Source organism: Pleurodeles waltl, chromosome 12, assembly GCF_031143425.1.
Source record: "Pleurodeles waltl isolate 20211129_DDA chromosome 12, aPleWal1.hap1.20221129, whole genome shotgun sequence".
Taxonomy (NCBI): Eukaryota; Metazoa; Chordata; class Amphibia; order Caudata; family Salamandridae; genus Pleurodeles; species Pleurodeles waltl.
The window spans coordinates 56,010,195-56,030,431 of NC_090451.1; the positions used below are offsets into that span (position 1 = coordinate 56,010,195).

The window sequence follows — 20,237 nt, forward strand, 5'->3', positions numbered from 1 at the left end:
AGGCAGTGTGGAGCTGTAACTCCCCCTTGCATTAATGGCCCCAGGCTATAATCTTCATAAACATCCTCTATGGCACACGGGTCAGGCCAACACAGAAAACGCCAGTAGGTGAGTCCATTAGTAAAGACATATTTCTAGCCACCAAAGAGCGTTCACATTCCTAGGGTTAAATATTGTCTATGTCCCCAGGCATTGGTAACTGTTTTAGTCCCTGGAATGACCTTGTCAATAAATAACTTCTCGGTACCCAGGCATTAGGGGCCAGATGTACCAAAGGGTTTTTCCCATTCTGTGTCAATGGGAAAATGTGTTTGTACATATGGCCCTAGATGCAGATGCCTCCGGCTGTAGTGAGCTTTCATATCCCCATTGGATAAATGAGCATTACGCTAATAGCACCATTGCCATTCTGCACTATTGGCCCCAGATCATCTCCATAAGGGGTATTGGTTGATCATTAGTGGCCTGTGAATGGAATGAGTCTCAAAGTCGTCACACAGTAATGATACTCTTTTCTCTTACGTGTTTGTGAGTAAGAATGCGTCCAGCCTTTAAGAAGCATCATTAGAGGCACCAGGCAGTTATGAATATCCATGTCACCACCTTATAGTAATGTACCTTCCCTGGTGTCCTGTTCGAACTGGCAACTGGAGCAGCTCTCCAGGCCTCCATCGTTCTGAAAAACAAACATTATGGTGGGGGAAGGAAGTCTGGGGAGGTGGCTCTGTTCATAAATATGACTATAGGACAATTGGGCAGCCGTTACCTGAATGGTGTCCTCCATCGTATTCTTTTGGGGGGATCAGCATCTGAGACGTAGATCTTCCTACAGACATTTGTGGAGCCTTAACGTTAAGCTGCTCAAGCAAAATAAATGATGCACGGATTCCTCCGGCTTGCTCGCCCAGATCTCCTCATGTAAGTATGGGAATGTTTGCCTCAGACCCCCTCGTGCTGGCCATTGGAAGTCATACAGAAATAGAAATACCTGTCCCCGGACCAATACTTTCCTTTGGTAGTGCTTTTTTCTGATTAATGCTATATCTTTACACATTCTCCTCAATCTTCCACCTCCACAATGGCTTGCAGTTGTTGTTTAAGTTTTGTGCATTTTCCCACTTTGTTTTAGTTACATATGTTAATTGCCCTGTGCAGAACATGGGAAATTGAACGACAGTGACAACACAAGCGTGTGTAGCTCCTCTCGGTAACTCTTGCACCCTGTCTGGTTTAGCAAGTGGTTCCATGCTCCTCTGGCTCCCTCCTGCGTTATTTCTTTGCTTGTCCCACCCCTGCATTGTTGCTTGCCCCGTCTCTTCCCCATTGTGTTGCTTGTCCCGTCTCTTCCCCACTGTGTTGCTTGTCCCGTCTGCTCCCCGGAGTCTTTCTCGCCCTGCCCCCTCCTACTGTGTTGCTTGCCCTGCCCCTCCCGCCAGAAAAAAAGCAATATGATGACGCTGCCAGCGGTGGCTGCGTCCCAGCTCTTTTGTTTTCTAACTTTTTTCTTACTTTCAGTCATGCTACACGCCAGTGTCTCTGCTCCACATCACGGCTAAAAGACCTTGACAAAGGCAATAGCTCTGTATAGGTGAGACCTATTGCCTTTGCCAATGCTTCTTCCACTAGACTAGTCAGAGCTGCTCTGTTCTCATTGCTTTCTATGAAGTGCTGCCGTTTGGGACCTGTTGTTGATTATCTGACGGTCGGAGAGAGCTTGGTAGCGTCCCTCTCCCGGGTGGGTGAGTCGGCGTGCGGCGGTACAGTGCTACAGGAAAGTTTGCTACTTTTGGGTTCCTGTTTTGATCATGAGGTTCTAATGAAAACCAAAGTAAGCTTGTGATTGACGAGTGTTGAAATGAGATGTGTTATCTCGAGTTCAGAGGAGAATAAGAATGAAGAAACGAGTAACACAACCACTTTAATGTGCTCCACTTCTCCTCAACTGCAGTAAAACTAATCTGAAACATTAGCCCGTAGGAGCCGTGTAAGAGGCACAGCACACTCTAGGCTTTTCCTGTTACTAACCTAAAACCTAGTGGTTCAAGAAGGGATCTGTGTTTTGAAATAAATTCACAAACTTGGACAGACCGCTCCAGGGAACGTTGCCTTGGATAACTGGAAGTCAATTGTTGTCAATAATCCTTCCCGCCATCTGCTAACCCTTCCATTTGATTAGAGATATTTCAGTTCTTGGCACTTGGCTAACCCAGATGTTATAATCCCACGTACCCGAGTGCTTGGTGACCAAGGACCCTCTGTGTGAAGGCTCGGCACGTGGTAGCCAGGAATATCATCCACCTATGTGAGGTTAAAACAATAGCCCATCAAGAACCTGCAGTCACCAACATGTCTGCCAGTCTTGTGGTTTCGGAAGAGTACAACCTCCTTGAGACAACAGTACATCGCTAATGATGTAGTTGAATCGCTGTGGGTATTCCTTTTGGCTGCTTTTGATGCCAGCAGAAATGGCTACCATTTTAGTACGACAGGCAAGTTTGGACTGACCTTCATGTTCTGTGGGTTGGCCTTCAGTTGTCTTGAAAGTAACTCTTGGATTGTGTTGTCTACATCCTCTGCTAACCATCCGCATGACCCTACTCGACTGTCCCTCGATGACTTACTCATTATTAGATGTCCACATACATTCCTAACGCGCACATACGTTGTGGTCGCTTTATCTTGGCACATGCTTGGGCTCCATCACTTGGTCACTTGCACCAATGTGATGCAACATCCAGCGGGCTGCTTGTAGCTTTTGTTCAGTATGTTGGACACACCATGTCATTGCTGGTGTGTGGCTGGTTGACTCACTCGTACTCATTCCCTCTTAGTGTAGCTCACACTCTTACGCAGTCGAGTACATTAACACCTCTGGGAGGGAGAGTATCCAGACACTGACGGTCTGGTGCATGTGAACCTTTTGCGTCTTCCCGCATACAGACAGTTATGCGGTGCTGACCATGGGGGCATTATGGTTGTGGTTTTATGAGGTCTGGGCGAAACTAAATTAAGCCAGTATAATTTGCTAAATTTTGAGAATTTCGTTTTGCGCTTGTTACGTGAAATTCCCCAAATCGTGCCACGTGGCGTAATTATGCATCGTTCACAGTCAAACTTTATTGCAAATGTTGCAATCAACAGTAATTTGCAGGGACAAAATGACCTTAGAAGCCAAGGAAGCACAGAACGCAAGCGGCTGTTGTTCTCGGTGTTCTTGTTTAACCGCATCCTCGCCCTAAAAATTGACAGGTGGAGCCATTTGTTGCTAAAGATTGCACAAAATGTTGGATTTGCATTTGTTTGGAGTATGTCTGAAATGGGACTTTTGAAAGTCAGTTAGACATTTTCTTTTACATGTTGAGACTATTGTCGCGTTGTGCAATGCATTTTGGGTTTTAATAAATTGCCACAAGTATTCCGGTGTCTTCATATTTTTTGCAACACCTATCATCTCCTTAGTGAACCATTGGTGCTCCTTGGCCGAAGCCTAATGAGGTGAGGAGTGATTATCTCCTTGCAGTGGGTTCTTTGGAATGTTTTTATTTCTTTTTAAACGAAATAGCAGCACGGGACTCTTGCCACAGTTGTACCCTGGCCGGCCCTCCTTAGATGCCATTATCCTGCCTGTCTGGCCTCCCCTGTGGTCATCAGCACCCCATGAAATCTGTATTCAGTCCTTGGTGTAGCGCTGGTGATTCGGACTCCTAGGTTACGGGGTCTTCTCATGTCCATTGCTTAATATGTTTTTTAAAAAGTGCTTGGGCTCGAAGTGTTAATCAGGAGACCACTACAGCTGGTTTAAATCCCCACTGAGGATTTCCGCTAAAATGTGCACACAGCGCCACCCTGTGGTGGATAAATATGTACCAGTGGTTAGAAAATGGTGCCGGAGCTATGCACCGGAAAACACCGGCACAAATTAAGCACTGCGCCTGTCATCCCATCAGAGGATCTCCATTCGCCCCAGACCTTATCAAATTTACTAGGACTCCCTCTCCCTTCTTACACCGTCCGCTCCATCATGATTTGGTCGGGCCCGATGTTTATTCCGCGACCTAGCGATATCCTTTTTTTTTTGGGGGCAATTCTAAAACCCAGAGTGCAAAACAGTAGTGTGGCTCTGGAGAGATCAGCATCTCCTGGTGAGCCAAGAATCACCAGTTGGGGTTTATTCGGGACCAGGACAGTGGCCTCCAGTTCATTCAGGACTTTGGCCCAGAAGCGGCTCACACTGGGTCATTCCCAAGTAGTGTGGAGGGAAGTGCCCTCCTCCGCCTGGCCTCTGGTACAGGTAGGGGTCGAGGCTCGCCCCTTTCTCAGTCTGCTCCTGTTGTAGTTTATTCGATGTAGCAGTTTGGGTTGAATCGGCCACAGCCGGGCCTTCACCGCGACCTCCCTGGGGTGGCTGAGCGTCCTCGGGGTCCCGGGCTCAGCCCCCGGTAGTTTGTAGTCTCTGCGCGCGTGTGGGCCTTGCAGTGAACTCACACTAGCGGGTTCTCTCAGTGGTACCCCGAGAATAGGAGCTTGACCTCGCGCGCTCTCTTTTCTCTCCACCTTCGCTTTCTTCTCTCACTCTCTTTTCTATATCTTCTCTCTTTATTCTCAGTTCTCTCTTTTCTCTCTACTCTTTTCTCTTTTGTGTATTTTTCTTCTTTTTACTCTCCTCTCTTCTATCTCCGTTCTCTTTCTTTTCTATCATCTCTTTTCTATCTCTGTTCTCTCCCTTTTCTATCTCTGTTCTCTCTTTTCTATGTCCGTCCTCTCCCTTTTCTATCTCCGTTCTCTCCCTTTTCTGTCTCCGTTCTCTCCCTTTTTGTCTCCTCTCTTTATTCTCACTTTTCTCTTTTCTCTCTACTTTTCTCTTTTGTCTATTTTTTTTCTCGGTTCGCTCTCGTCCCACTTTTCTGTTTTCTCTCTTTTTTCTCTCCTCTCTCTCTTGTCTCTTTACTCTTTTCTATGTCTGTTCTCTCCCTTTCTATGACTGTTCTCTCCCCTTTTCTCGCCTCTCTTTTCTCTCTTCTCTTTTCTCTTTATTCTCTCCCTTTTCTATCTCTGTTCGCTCCCATTTTCTCTCCTCTCCTTTCTCCCTATTCTCTCTTTTCTCTCTGTTGTCTCCCCTTTTCTCTCCTCTCTCTTTTCTTTCTCCTCTCTCTGTTCTCCCTCTCCTCTATCTTTTCTCTCTGTTCTCTCCCTTTTCTATCTCTGTTCCCTCTCTTTTCTATCTCTCTTCCCTCTCTTTTCTATCTCTGTTCTCTCTCTCTCCTTCACCCCCTCGCGGGGGGCTCTCCCTGCAGTACTGGGCCCTTCCACCTCTGACACAGCGCACAGTCCCTTGTGTGGTTTTGAGTCGTCGTTGCAGGAGAGGACGCCTCCGGCTGCGGGGAGAGGGCACGGAGAAGCCTTCAGCAGGGTGTAGTGATGTCGAGCACAGCGTTGTGAATTGCACTTATTTCCAAACACATTTTTGGCAGTGTTTTTCTGAAGTTCCCTGGCTGTGTTAACCGGTGCCGGGCCCTCGTCCGCATCTAAATCTCGCTGCAAACAGCCGCAGGCCGGTTCCTGCTGAGGGCCCGGGACAAACCCAAGACTGATAATATTTCCCAACTTCAAGCTTTCTGGTAATTAAATCAAAACTGTTTTCTTTTAGACCTAAGAGTGAACAGGCCGGATAGATTAAAGAAAGTAATTGGGTTCAGAGATTGAACCATTTTGTGGAACGTGTGGACGTAATCTGGCAGAGAAAAAAATTGTGCTTTTATTTTTAGTGTGAAAATATTATTTACCTTAACTTTCCGTCTACTAGTAAGTTTTCTCCCCATGTTAAAAGTAAAAATCGTTCAAAGAATCACATTTTAAGTTCAGGTTCTTAAATAAATAAAAAAATCTGAAAGAAAATGTTTAACTTTTCGGTGACCTCTTTTAAAACCGGGTGAAAAAAGGTCCTGTGCTGGCTTTTAAACAAGTTATCCACACCACTGTCATAGACTCTGTTGTGGTCAGCCTAGACGGGAATAAGTACCTTAAGACCCTCCACAGTACACATCAGCATCACATCTATTTCTGAGTTTGTGACTGCTCTAGAGGGACCATCTACCTGCAGGGTGGGGAGGGCAAGCTCGGTTAAAGTTGTTTGCTGATATGGGAAAATGACCAGCCGTGAGCAGATCACGCCCAGACAGTGCTTAATTTGAGCCCGTGGTTTCCAGCACTTATTTTTGAGGGCCGGCACATATTTTTGAGGGCCGGCACTTAGTTTTGTTAATCAGACATTTACTGTGAGCAGAAGACACATATGTTAAACGTGGAGGAAGAGAAAAACGAAAAGCGCTACAGAGGGAGAAAGCTGCACGAGCGAGCTGAAGGGGCAGAGAGTGGCTGTAAATGGATTAAAGAGGCCCGAGATGGCTCGCAATTTAAATGCAGCAGCCGCGTGTTTCAAAAGAGAGCTTTGGGCACCGGCAGGTTTTTATTTACAAATTAAATGGTGGGTCCAGAGGTTGTCTTTCACAGTAAACCATAGAATTTTACACCCTCCCCTAGGACTACAGCTCAGTCCTCACCACTTGGCCTTTATCTTTGGTGTAATAAGACCCTGTGGGTTAACAGACAGAACATCAACACGTTTACAAGTATGAAGGGTACAGGATGAATACACCATCCTTTCCACCTTCTCAGCCACCTGTGAAAAACCCACAAACCACTTGCCTCTCACATTATCCCAGCCCCAGGTGTGTCGAGCATTCAGGACGACCCACTCGGGTTCTTCAGAGGCTCATCTCATTCGTGAAAACTGTAACAGGGAATTTCACTCTTTCACATTGGAAAGGTTGTTCTGATTTTATTTAAGTTGTCCACAATGAGCTTTGGCTTCCAGGGTAAGAATGGGCAAGACATCTTTTGGCAAAGCCTTTCTCAGTGAAGCTGCCTTATGAATTTACCGACTTCACGTTTCTTTCCAGAGTAGGCCAGAAATTCTAGATGTTCCACAGTTTCTTCCTGTTCGTAACAGTGTCAGCCATCAGTTCCCATTTTGAGAACATGTCCTTTGGGTGGACTTGGTAGTCCTTTTTCCCCCGTAAGGCCCGACCTCTCCTGGAGAGGGGCAAGATCCCCCACCACTCACATCCATTGTTTTAAATTCTTAGCTCCTGACTCGTTCGATGTGGATTCCTCTTTTTGGAGAAAATTTGCAGCGCACAGTGGCTTCTGTAAATTTGTACACTTGAGGTCAGCACAAGACAAACTTACCAAACTTCTTTGGCTCAACCCAGGGTGATAACACTGACCTGCTCCATCCATAGTACCATATCCTCCCCAAATATCTGACATTCAGCTGATCAGACTGGCACTTGCATGACCTACAAGCACTAAGTAGTGCGTGTATAAATATATTTAGGAAAATCTAGCTGAATCCGTTATTAAACTGCATTTGGTGTGCCACCCTCTGTTCTAACGATTGCAAGATCCGGCGGACAACTTGAATATTAAACGTTTTGCACAGTTAATGCGCAAGTGAGCATTTTACACCAGCCTCCTTTCTTCTTTAAAAATGGCATTGTTAGTTGCAGTTCCTCTCTCAACCCTTTATGAGGTCCACACCTTGTCGTCTGAGAAGATTATGCACGCATTGGATGGGATTAGCATACCTCAGGCTGGAGTGTCCTTCAGGGGAAGGGCCAGCACTGATTTTCACATGGTAGCACCCTGGCTCAGTCCACAGAGGAGCTTAGGTCATTGGAAGGGAGCACTGCAGGTGGTTTTCATTGCTAGCATGTTTCCATTACTTGGCTGAGCCCATTGAGTTCTGCAGACCAGGCAGTGTTGCCTGGACCTCAAGCCTTTTACGGGCGTTTCTCTCTCTATGCTTCATCCATGAGGAAAAAAGGCTCTTTTGTGCTCGGAAACAAATTTACTTGCGATTTTATGAACTGCATCTGTATATTGCTTTGCGGTTTCCTAGATGTTGCTTAAACTTATGTCTGAAGTAGGAGAGTGACCAAGCCATGGACCACTGCTCTTCCCAAACCCTTGTGCCATCTACCAGTTGTGTTATTTTGCTTGGTTAATGGTGGGAAACTGGAGCAGTGACTAATTGTGCACGGGGCATCACGGTCAGTCATGGGCACATGGCATATATACACGGTGCTAGCTATTTGCAGCTTCGATCAAATATGCTTCCAGAAATTTGTTTTGGGCTTTCATCAACACGTATCGTCTGATTTGATCAGGTGGCAGAGTCAATGTTGGTGTGGCAAGGGTATTAATTTCTTCGTTACCTTCTCCACCTCGTCTTCAGAGAGTATTAGTTATTATAAAAGTACTCCCTGAGTGAAATCTCTTCTCGAGTTCTACATCCCATGAAGCAATGCCATCCATGCAGGATGAAAAAAAATCTTTTTTTTTTACGTCTAGGGGTAAGTCTGATTTCAAAGAGTGGATGTGTCCTCTGGTGTGACTTAACGTGGGTCAGCTAAAGTAAAGCTGTTTTCTTTGTAAATTCGTATCACAATGGGTTCTGGGCTTGTTCCTACTGGTGCATATTTAAGAATGCTGTCCACCTATGTCAGTATTTAAGAATACTGTACACTTATGCCAGTATTTAAGAATACTGTACACTCATGTCAGTATTTAAGAATACTGTACACCCAGTTTAAAAATACTGTACACTCATGTCAGTATTTAAGAATACTGTACACCTATGTCAGTATTTAAGAATACTGTACACCCATACCAGTATTTAAGAATACTGTACATCTATGTCAGTATCTAAGAATACTGTACACCCAGTTTAAAAATACTGTACTCATGTCAGTATTTAAGAATACAGTACATTTATGTCAGTATTTAAGAATACTGTACACCCATACCAGTATTTAAGAATACTGTACACCCATGTCTGTATTTAAGAATACTGTACACCCAAGTCAGTATTTGAGAATGTAGACCTGTAGTATGGAAAATGGCTGTTTACAAACTTTGTATTCAGAGAAAATCAAAACAACATTCCACCTGAGGATTTCTGCATCGTAGTCCAGTCCTGGTGCCTTTGCATATAGATGAAGGAACTCTCTTCTTGCCAGGTTTACCTAGAGTCACACTCCTCCACTCAGAGGGACCCTTCGTGAAGCAGAAAGATAGGTGGTTGATGCCTGAATATTCAGTTTGTGAAGCGCGTTCTAATCCGTCTGCATTTGAGCCCCAGAAAGCAAGAATTATGTTCACAATTTTATAGATCACCTATGAGGTGGTAAACCTGCTAAGCCTGCTTCGCTCCAGGACAAACTCACACTTCAGCAGACTGTACCTAGTGAGCAGTAAATTCCGCGTAATTCAAAATCTTACCTTTTTATGAAGGAATAATAGTAAATTATGCTTTTTCTTGCTTCACCTCCAAATGTAGAGTGCCCACCCTGAAGCCATAAGACTATCACCCGCCCGTTCTCCGATTCCAGAAATATTCAGAAACTTGCTTTTTCAAAGAGACTTGCTGAAGGAACAAAGTTGTCCCATCTGTTGCGTTGAAGCTGCTCCTAGCTTCTAATACTGTGTAATGTGATGCTTTCACTAAGTAACCATTCTGAGTTAGGATACTATGAATACCGAAACAGTTTACTGTTTGTGGGAAGAATTTGTAGTGCCACTAATGTAATGGCATGTTCTCCTATAATGAAGCTTGTGGGTTAACTGCCTTCTCTCACCTCTATCCTTCTGAGGTTTTTTTCCCAGTTCTAAGAAAGTGCTTCTGAATGACAACTGGAATAAATAGTCCTGACCGCACTTCCGGATCACTCCGACCCCTGCATCCTTTTAATAACCTTGAAGTGTAGATGGCCTTCATTCTGCAATCGATGAGTCAATCTTTCAGTATCCTTTGGCCACTTCTGACTTCCTGCCAATTGCAGCGCTAAACTGTCTTCATAACCTCCAGTGAATGAGAACCTGTTTTTATCCATCACTGGTGTTTTCTGGCTGTGTAGTGATGTTTCAACTTGTCTTGAAGGTGTGACTCGCCAGTAGTTGCCTATTACCTGCTGTCCTTTGTCTCCTTGATGCATGACTTTGACCATTTCATATATTCCAGTTAAATATATGCAGTGAGTACTGAGCATAAACATGGCTGATGTTTCTCGGTAAGTAACTAGTTCAAGATCTTCTTGAAATTGCAGAAATGTGGTCTTAAATAACGAATCTCCTTGCAATATTAAGCCTCTCTTAATTTTGTTTCCAGACCTTTGAAATCAGGCCTCCCGCGCCCTCGTCCGTGTTTGATGTTGTCTCCAGTTTTTTCAGTGACATAGTGAGCTCTGCCCAGAGCTTTATCTCTTCCACGTGGACCTTCTACTTGCAAGCTGATGACGGCAAAGTGGTTGTATTTCAGGTACGATACATAGAATATGTGGAGATCTTTAATTTGTTTACATAAATACATTGAGCATTCCATTAGATTTAAAAAATCTTAGATTAGAAATGAACCATTCACATAAATCTGCCTCCGTTGAATGATGTAGCATAGTGAGTTTAGAGTTAGTTTGTGCATTAGTCCTGCAATTCAAAAACAGATTTTTCTCCTTCTGAGGTTAACAGTCAGTCTGCTGTTATAGTAGATGTTGGTAACACCAGTTGTTTACAGTTGTGCATATCAACCAAACATTGCTATCGAGTGACGCACACAAAAAACTACCATGATATAAAGCTCTCCATTTAACTCTGTTCTGCACAGCATCTCTGGTATCGGAAGCCAAGAACAGCATTGGTCTCTCCATCCACACTTGCGTTTAGAATTGGTCCAGTATTTCTTTGGCACAGGTCTAGCACCACCTCTTGATACCTTCTCTGCTGAAGTTATAACATTTTTGATTCTGCACCTAAAGGCTTGTAAAGCTGATCACTGGGGAGTATGTTGTCAGGCAGTTAATGCAAGATGTTATTATATGCCTTTTCTCAGCCCCCACACCCCTGAGCGCACCTACCTACAAGATTTCAAGGAATCGAGGTTCATATAGATGCTCAAAGCTCCCAACTGGACCGGTCAAATGTGGCACATCTTAACATAAAATATGTAAAATGAAAACCACCCTGTCCCTGATGGGCTCTCTGGGCTTGCCCGACCCATGATGCCTTGTACTGGCAGGTGCCCCAGAGGCATTTTTTTCCAGCTCGTGTGAGCGGGATTCTGGGACCCCTCGAATATTTTCACATCAAGGTTGTCCGTCGCTTGTCTTAAAACAATGGATGAAGTGAGGCCTATTAAGGGTGGGTGAGGGTTCCATTAATCTGAATGGTGCATGAGCCCTGATTGATTTTTGGATCCGAGATAGGTTTGAAACGTGGGCGACCCACCCATCAAAGTACATGGAGATATTTTGTTTTTCATCAGGTGGGTGAATAGCAGTGAAAATATAGTGTCTCCTGACAGATGTGTTTGGGAGTTGACAGTATGCCATATATTTTTTTTTCCCTCAGGAACTTTTTTTTCACTCAGTTTTTACCATCTGAAAAGTCAATTTGTCAGTGTTTGCAAAGCTGCTCACATGCAGTATCTCCTTCTCTGTTGTCCAATCCTTGTTCTGTTCAATTGTAGACTCAAAGGCCATTTTTTGAGATGCCTCATTTTAATTGTTTGGCCAGTGTATTAACTTCCGTGTGGTTTTTCACAGTGGCCAGTTTAATAGATTATTAGTCACACAAAGTCGCTTCTCCTTTGCTTCAAGACAAATTATTGCTGAACAAGGAATGCTCTGGAATAGCAATTTCTCCAGTCCGATGGTTGGCAGAGTGAAAGCATTGATGCACAGACCTCTGTGCAGAGGCCTTAAGCCACTCGTGTCTTTCTTTGTCTTACGATGGAAGCAGAAGCTCCACTTACTGCTGCATCTAAGGCTATCAAATAGTGACTAGATTTTGTCCTCATCACCTGAGAAATCGCATATGTTCTCTGATTGGAGCACATTTTGCTGTCATGGACCATCCATGATTTAATGTTGAAACATCCTTAGCAGGGTCAGGCGCTCACCACCACTTGTTTTATTGAGTACTTCCATGTGCAGGCCCATAATCCCACATGTTGGAAACCTCTCTGAAGAAAGTGCTGAGTTTATCCGCTTCCAATAAGCTCAATCTCTGCAAATAGGGCCTTCATCAATTTTTTCCTGTCAACTCTGTTGAAGCATCATCAAGATCCTTTTCCTGGTTGTTTGCGCAAGAGTGGCCCCTTCATTAGCCTCCAGAAGTCATTCCTTGTAATGTGGTCGGACAACATTTCAGATGGCATGCCTCTGCTTCCTCAGCCCTTTAGCTTTTGTACCGTCAGACTGACACCCTCCCCGCCCCCCCCGATCCCCACCCAGCTGTGCAACATACCCTGGTGGAGCATTCTAAGTGTCTCGGCCGGCCGGCCAAACTGACATGCGCACTTAGAAGCGCACCACCAGTCCTTCACCGTTTGTCGATAAGGATGCTGGCCCTGCCCTACGAAACCGGAAACATAAAGGGATCATAAAATACTTTTATTATCACTTTATTTTGCCTCTTTCAGCAGAGGGGTGACACTTTTCAGAGTGAGGTAGAGGATGGCTGGATTTTTTAAAACTGCAATATTCCTGTTTTCCCTTTGAATGTATGCAATCCTCATCATGCCGAGAATATCAGGAGCACTTTCGGGCATCAACAGACCTCGGATAGCTCTCACTCTGTAAGAAACGCCTTCGTACTTTGGATGCAACTTGGCAACAGACATCAGCACAGTGCAATTCTGTATACTATAGATCCGCATTTCTTAAAATCTTGACTAATGTGGACCCCCACTGAATCATTACTGGAATCAGGGGACCCCCATTGAGTTATTATGGGAAGCTGGGGACCCGCAACCTAAGCATTTTCTATGGTTTGAACCTCCATACAGTACACAAAAGTACAAAAACAGTATACACCCAAAAAAGCTTAAATATATAAATATTGTGTGAATTTACTATCAAAAAAAGAAAGTTTTCACAGTTTGAATTTTGCGTCTTTAAGTGTGTGTGTGTGTGTATAGGCGTGTAGAAAATGAACATGTGTATGTGAGCAATGGTAAATTACCTATGACACACTTGCCCATCCAACTCCTGACTTGCCATTCTTCCCACAGGGGCATCCCTGTCCCATTTTCTCTTGACATAATATCCCTGGAGTCATCTTACTTTTGTTAATATACACCTTCTACATATTTACCTATGGCAACCAAATTGTTTGTGCTCTCACCAACTAGGCATGTATTGCCTCAATCGTTTTCTGTTGGCTGGGGCTCTGTATCTTCAAGCTGAACACTGCAAAAACACAGAACTCGTCAACGTATCACTCGTAGAGCAGCCTGGCACTTTGTCGACATGTAGATGCACCCATTTTCCTATCAGTCCACTGGTTCCCAAGTGCCGCATAATGTCGGGCATGTTGTCATCTTGCTTCCTGCATAGAACCAGTCTCCAGCGAAGTGGAGCAATAACCTGCCGATAAGCGTTAACCACCCTACTCCGGATGGGTCTCACAGATGCTCATTTGTCTCTCAGGAACATTTAGTGCATAAAGCATGCCTAACAAAAGTTACCTGGATATTACCTCTCCAGCATAGGGTCTTTCATCAGTTCACATGCATGAATTATTCTCTTCAAGCTGGGAACCCCTATGTAATCAGTTGGCAAGCATAGCAGTGTACCATTAAAGTCCATAACATTGTAAAGAGACATGGATTACATGCAACCAGTCCATCTCATTGTGTGACCCGAACTTCAGCCAGTGAGGCAGTGGGCCCACAGCATTTACCAGGACAGAGGGCTCTAGCTGCCATATGTTCTGCCGCATGTTCTGTGGTAGCAAATCCTCCGAAGCTGTTTGTCTCAGTTTGACTTTTTTTCAATTGTTTTTCAGATCTGCTTTCTAGCAGCAGAGCGGTTTTCTGTCCTGTGTTGTGTATTATTCTTGAGGTGGCAGAGGCTACAGAGAAAATCTGTTTAAGGCATTTAAAAAGTGTGGCAAGAGAAAGACTTAAATGCATGACTCCCTCCAAAATGTCTGTATTGCCTGCGTCCTAGACATGATCTGAGGTAGTCAGCATCTCCCAGAATTTCTCCTGTAATGCATCAAAGAATAGAAAGAAGATTGTCGTTTGCAATGAAAGGGCAAAAGGCGGAGTTATCCATCTCTGATGTGCAGGCACCGACTTTAAAACACTCCTGAGAGAAGTCGAACTCCAAAACTGCTTCAACTCAAAGACCCTCTGACCCTGCTGTTGAATGTCAGGCTCAAGGTGTGCTTCCTTCGAAAGACAGATGGACAGAAAGTAAACTATCCAAGAGGCAATAGGGTCAGTGCCGCCAAGGCATGAGTTCCTACAGAAAAATCATCTGCAGATCTAAGCCATTAAGAACTGCACTGTTGAAGAGGTCATCTCTATCGATGACGGTGTCCTGTAACATCATTGATAACAATAATATTACTGATGTCATCCGAAAGATATTTATGACAACTCTGCACGGAAGGGGCGCTAGTTGTAGTTACTTCAGTTAACTATAGCTGGTAAATTTCAGTGTTTTTTAAAAAAATAGTTTAACACTACATTTCACCTAACTTTAATGTCACTTTAACACTTGTTTTTTTCCAGCAAAAATGCATGCACACACAGAGAGAAAACCACAGCATTGCAGACAGTGAAATGCTGTATGTCTTAATAATGTGGCTGAATCAGACTCCCTTCTCGTTTATGATCCAAGAGTTGGAAGTCCCTCAGTGTTGCATTTGTGGCAGCCCCCATTGACTGCATCTTTGGAATGTTCTGCTAACCCGGAGTTAGGCAGTGCTTCTGAGAGCTTTATCCAAGTTTGCATAGACTCTCTGACCTATAATCGCCTCCATATTATGTTTTTGTCTGTCATTTGTTAGGACTTATTTTTTTTTATTAGATTTAAATCCTATAGTGAAACCATTTCCCAGTTCAAAGATACACGCAGTATTGGTTTGGAATGTGGCCTCTTATATTGAGCGTGCCCTTTCCTAAAGGCACTTCTGAACATTTCATAGATACCAGATTTTTCAGACTCGAAAAACATGTGGCGAAAGCAAAGATGCTATCTTGACTTGTTGGAAATCTTGCATAGGAATTTCAGTCTGTTGTTCAGCGACATAACTTGCAGTAGGTCCCCCCAGTACTTTATGGGTGCTTTGCATACTTTCTGGGTGTTTTGAAAAAGGCTGGAGTGAAGCATTCCAAAGTTGATGGTACATTTTACAGTGACTGTCCCCATAAGCTAGCTCTTGGGAACTACTGTCCGTTAAGCCATTTTTTTTTATTTCTTTTTTTAAAGGAGATTCACTTCTTTTTAAATATTGATTTCTTTTGAAATCCACTTTGGTTATACCTCACCAGGCATGAAGCAGCTTAGGTTACCTGGGATAATGATAGCCACATGTGGTCTGCAGAAGGTAATGCTGCATAAACAAAGTGCTACCAACTCCTGTAAGAAACAGTGTTGAATACATTATAATAAATATTTATCAGGTTTTTTATAGAACTCAAAAGAGAAAGCTATTCAGCACAAAAATATTTCATTAGGCAGCATTAGCAGCTGTGAAGTGTTCCCATCATCAACCCAACCACACTCCTCCTGTTTTTATGTTGTAATCACAAAAATGTGTCCATTTAAGAAATGTGTTAAATAAGCTCATGGCTGTACAGCTCACCATAAACTCTCATTGCTCTGTGGCCTTCTTCCTGAAAAGTGAGACTGTGTTCACCACAGTTAGGATGCTTGAATCCCAGGATATGCCATATCCAAGGGCGGGGAGGACGATGAAGAAAAAGTAATGAAATGTCAATTTCTGGTGGTTTTTAGGTGGTTGTAGTTCCTGCACACATTTACACTGCACTCAACTGCCCCCACTAGCTCATGCCTTGTTACCACATCCTAATGGCAGAAAACCATGACAATCCGAAGTGTGGCATTTGCTACACATAGATATTGAGTTGGCAGACCGCGTACAGGGATGAACAAGCCGGGATGGCACAAGTCCGCGCAGTAGCATTTTCTGTAGATAGACTTTCGAACTGATGGAAGGGATCAGAGTTCTTTCAACCAGAGCCAAAGCTGCTTCTTTTCCTAGAGACCCAAGTTAAAGGCTTACAGATCTTTAGCAAGTGAAGGCCCCCTGGCACACTCACAAGCACTTGTGTTGATTTTGATGTTGGAGAGTATCTCAGGTTAGCCTTGCAAAATCTTTCACTTACTAAGAGTGTTTCCAGCTTCCCATCTATTAGGACGAGAATGGCCATTTAATAGTGTACAGCCGAGTCCCCTTGCTAGGGTTGCTCATTAATGTTGATTGAATTAGCTTTTGAAAAGCTGTCTCCACCCTCTCACTTGCTGGACTGTTCAACTCTTGATTGCCCACAAGAAAACAGGCTGGAGGTCAGGAGCTAAATTTTATTTTACGTTTCACAGGTCTGCCATTGGGCACTATGACATGACACCATTAGCCCTTCCTGGATTTTCAGCGAACATCTAGTTGCACTGTGGGGCTTGAAGTTTTCAATTTAACACTGCCATCGTGCACGCACAACCTCAGCGTACAAAGTGCTATTGGCTATAGTGCCTGAAAAGGCAGACGGTGTGACTTGAAGCCACTTGTCAGAATGTTTTTTAAATTTTACACTCACTCTGTCTGTTTGAAAAACGTATCTTTTTATAAGTAAATCCAATATTAGACTCCACTCACATATTTTTGAGTTTTCAATTTTCTGTTCACATTATGCATTAAAAGAAGCATTGGCAGTGCAAAGTGTTTTGTTTAGTGGACTATTGTATATGAAGCAACACAACCAAGGTACAACATGGACAGAGGCAGTTCAAAGAATAAGTGACAAACGAGTATCTTTTGCAGGTGTAATGTCAAATGTTTCACTCACACTGAACAGTAATGACACAGGTAGCTTACACACTAAGTAAGGCATACGAGTAGTTGAACGACTGTTGTACTCTCTCTGTAGACATAAACCTATAGAAACCGTCAAACCTCCTATGTAATTATCATACATTCATGTACTCACATAGGATGAAGAATCCGCCTTGACCTTGTGTTGCATGCTTCAAAAGTGGGCGCTTCCAGGAGTAATACAGTTCACGGGTTGTATAGTCTCCTAATTATGAGGTCCTTTGGGTGAAGTCCATTAGATTAACACATATGTTGTTGTTAAACTATCAGACCTGTATCAATATGGTGTGTTGGTAAGCTAAGAATGTTTTTATTGGTGCCTCCATACAACAAGATTAAAAACGTGCGGGTTGATCAATGGAGCATGCTTTCTTTCAGTTGACATGTTTCAGCACCCAAATATTTTCCCCTTTGACGTCAGGGGCCTTCCTCAGGACTACAGGTCTTGGTATCTCATATCAAGCACTGTGAAACATTACCTGGTACAGTGCATTCAGTGTGTGCTTTGTGTTGTTTTCATAAGGTGTAGGTGGGGAACACCAGTGGAAATACGTTCTTCGTAGAACAGGTACGCCTTTGGCAGGAGCAGTGCTGACTTTCCTCCTGTGGTGGACATGTTCGGCTAGGGCAGCAGAAGCTTACCCATCACAGGACATGTACAAATCAGACAGCAGAAGTGCAAGCTTTGCGTCCTCAGAACAGGTACAACGTGGGAGTAGAAATCAAGTTTCCTCTCTTACAAAAGGCAGCAGGTGTAATCTTCCACTCGCTGCAGAAACAGAACCTGCAGGGCAGACTTGTACAGGCCTTTATCGATCACAGAACAAGTAAAGTCACAAGAGAGGTGTAGGTTACAGACAGATCTATGGTTCTGGTGCTTACCCCGCTGGGAGGAATGTACAGGCGGGTGTGTGGGTGAATATACGGGTTCTGACACCGTTCTCGTATGATATTCCACATCAGTATCCTGGAAGCCCTGCTGCAGTCACTCAGAGACCTGCAGTTTGTATTGATTCTTTTGCTTTCAATACTGAGAAGTATGCTTAATTTACTATGTTATTATTTTGGAGCAGCCTAACCACAGCCTCAGTTACTGTGTTCTAGAAAGCCTATAGGTGCCAGGACTTAAATGTGTGGGCACCAGGGGCCGAGCAAACCCAGCCTTGGTGCTGCAGGTGTTCACAAAATGTTGGAGGCTTCCACTGCCATCCACATCATTAGTTAGCAAGATGTTGTGTTTTTGTGACTGTTTTAAGCCCAAACTAATGGAGCATGTGTGGCAGCTGAAGAGCCCCCTATTACCAGGAGAATGAAGCTGCCTCAATAATTAGAAGCATAGATTTAGTTTGGGGCGCTTTTCTTCGGCATAAGTTAAATAGGTCTTCATGCCGGCTTGAATGAGGGACTCACATTTTTTTTTATAGTGTCCAAGGGAGTAGACCCTGAAAAGGTAACTGACTGTTTTTGTCACTTTGTGTGAAGCCCTTTTTTGCAAATCCAGCCTATACATTTGAAAAAAGTTTTCCCAATTTCGTCATTTAAAAATACAAATATGGTAAATGTGTAAATTTAGTTTGTTGCAAGATACCTATTGGAATATTTTAATATCGTTGTCTAGTCTCAACCCGAAATTGAGTATCCAGTTGCCGAGGTCCAGGCGCCTGGCGCGGATGTCACGGAGAAGGCCTGGCTTCCTTCCAGGTTCAACACCCTGAAGCCACATCCAGGTACACAGCCTGCAGATTTAATATTTGAATTAAATATTTTGTGTTTTTTAGAACTCATAAATGCGTTTCCTTGAGTGTCTACCAAACTGTCTTCCGAACAGTCAGGTAAGTTTTGTCTGGGTGTAATCCGTTTCAGAGTGGGACCAAGGAATCCTGCGCACCCTTCAAGAATTAAAGCACAGTTAGTTAGCCTTTTGGAGTTGACATAGACCTTGACATCTCAGCCGATAGTTTGGTACGATGGAAGAAACCATGGTCTTGTACGAACTTTCATCTGCTAGAGAAGACGATTCACAAAAGCTGCGCTCTCTAAGGGGATGCGGAATGCTCTTCATGGCCAGAGCCTGCTGCCCTTCTTAACATCAGTTCATCCCCCTCGCCAGACCACATCACTCCCCAAAAAAAGGAGGCCTGCCCCACAGTTGCAAGACCTCTGCTGTATGATGTATGCTGCACAAAGAGAAGATTGTTCTTAAGACTTAAGTTTGCAGTTTGACTAAAAAAAAAGATTGTACTTATGACTGAAGGTGGAGGCCATGATACAACGACCTGTCTTTTGTGTGATGGTTCACACCTGCTTTAAATATGGCGCTGAGCCCGGTTGCCATTGCCAAGAATTGTTTTATTAGGTATTGAATTCAGATATTTTTTGTGACCTACAGAAGTTCAAAGTCTTTTTTTTTTTTTAATTATTATTATTATTAGTGGATCTGTGACACCAAATAATTGAACTATTTTGTCTAGCAAGCCTGTAGGTGCAAATGTAAAGTTGTATAAATAAAACACTGTGTTGCAGTTAAAACTCCTATACAACTGAAATTGCCCCCTAACTCTTCTGAGTGGATAGCCTTCAGCTTTCTTTTGTTTGCTTTTTTAAACAAAAAAAACCTGAGAACTCCAGTTATAAGTACAATTTTCCTTCGAGGGAAACTGCAAACTATATGATAATTGCAAAATCTTCTTCCACAGAGAACCACCATCTCCACTCCGAGGAAGAAAGCAGAAGGTGACTGTACATTTTTATATGAGATAGTGGTCTCCAGTCGCGGCTCGCAGTGATTCCTGGGGCGGGGTGTTGCACGGAGGGAATTAATAACATGAAAAAAAAAAAAAAGTAACTCTGCTCCCACGCTGCTCCTCTCTCCCTCGTCGTGTCTGCAGCAGGCACGCACAGGCTCCGAGCCTGCGATGTGGCCAATCCTGACGCTGCTCAAAGCAGTGTCAGGATTGGCTGGGAGCGCCCAGCAAGAGCGCTCCCAGGCAGACAGGGAGCCTGTGCAGGCCCTCTCCAGTCAGGCAACTGTGTTGCTGGGCTGCAGAGAGCCCTGTGTGCATGTGTGTTTGGCCGGCCCGAGACGGCTGCCAAACACCCATGTACTCTGAGAGGAGTGCACAGTGCACTCCCCTCCGCTCTTCACCCAAAATGCCCTGCCCCTTTCACAAGGAAGGGATAATAAACGCTGTTTATTATCACTTCCTTGTAAAAGGATTTGCAGCAGTTGATGCTGGTGGGAGAGCGACGCTCCACCACCCTTATGGAGGAGCCGCCCT

General features: G+C 44.0%; 1 protein-coding gene across 1 annotated transcript in view; it reads left to right on the forward strand.

Moving 5' to 3' along the window:
• The window catches only part of TMEM59L (transmembrane protein 59 like), a 60,274-nt gene that overhangs the window by 29,540 nt on the left and 10,497 nt on the right, over window positions 1-20,237 (forward strand). The window contains exons 4-5 of the mRNA XM_069216385.1: window positions 10,229-10,378; window positions 18,578-18,686. Of these exons, the coding sequence (XP_069072486.1) occupies window positions 10,229-10,378; window positions 18,578-18,686 (259 nt within the window). The remainder of the gene's footprint in view (window positions 1-10,228; window positions 10,379-18,577; window positions 18,687-20,237) is intronic.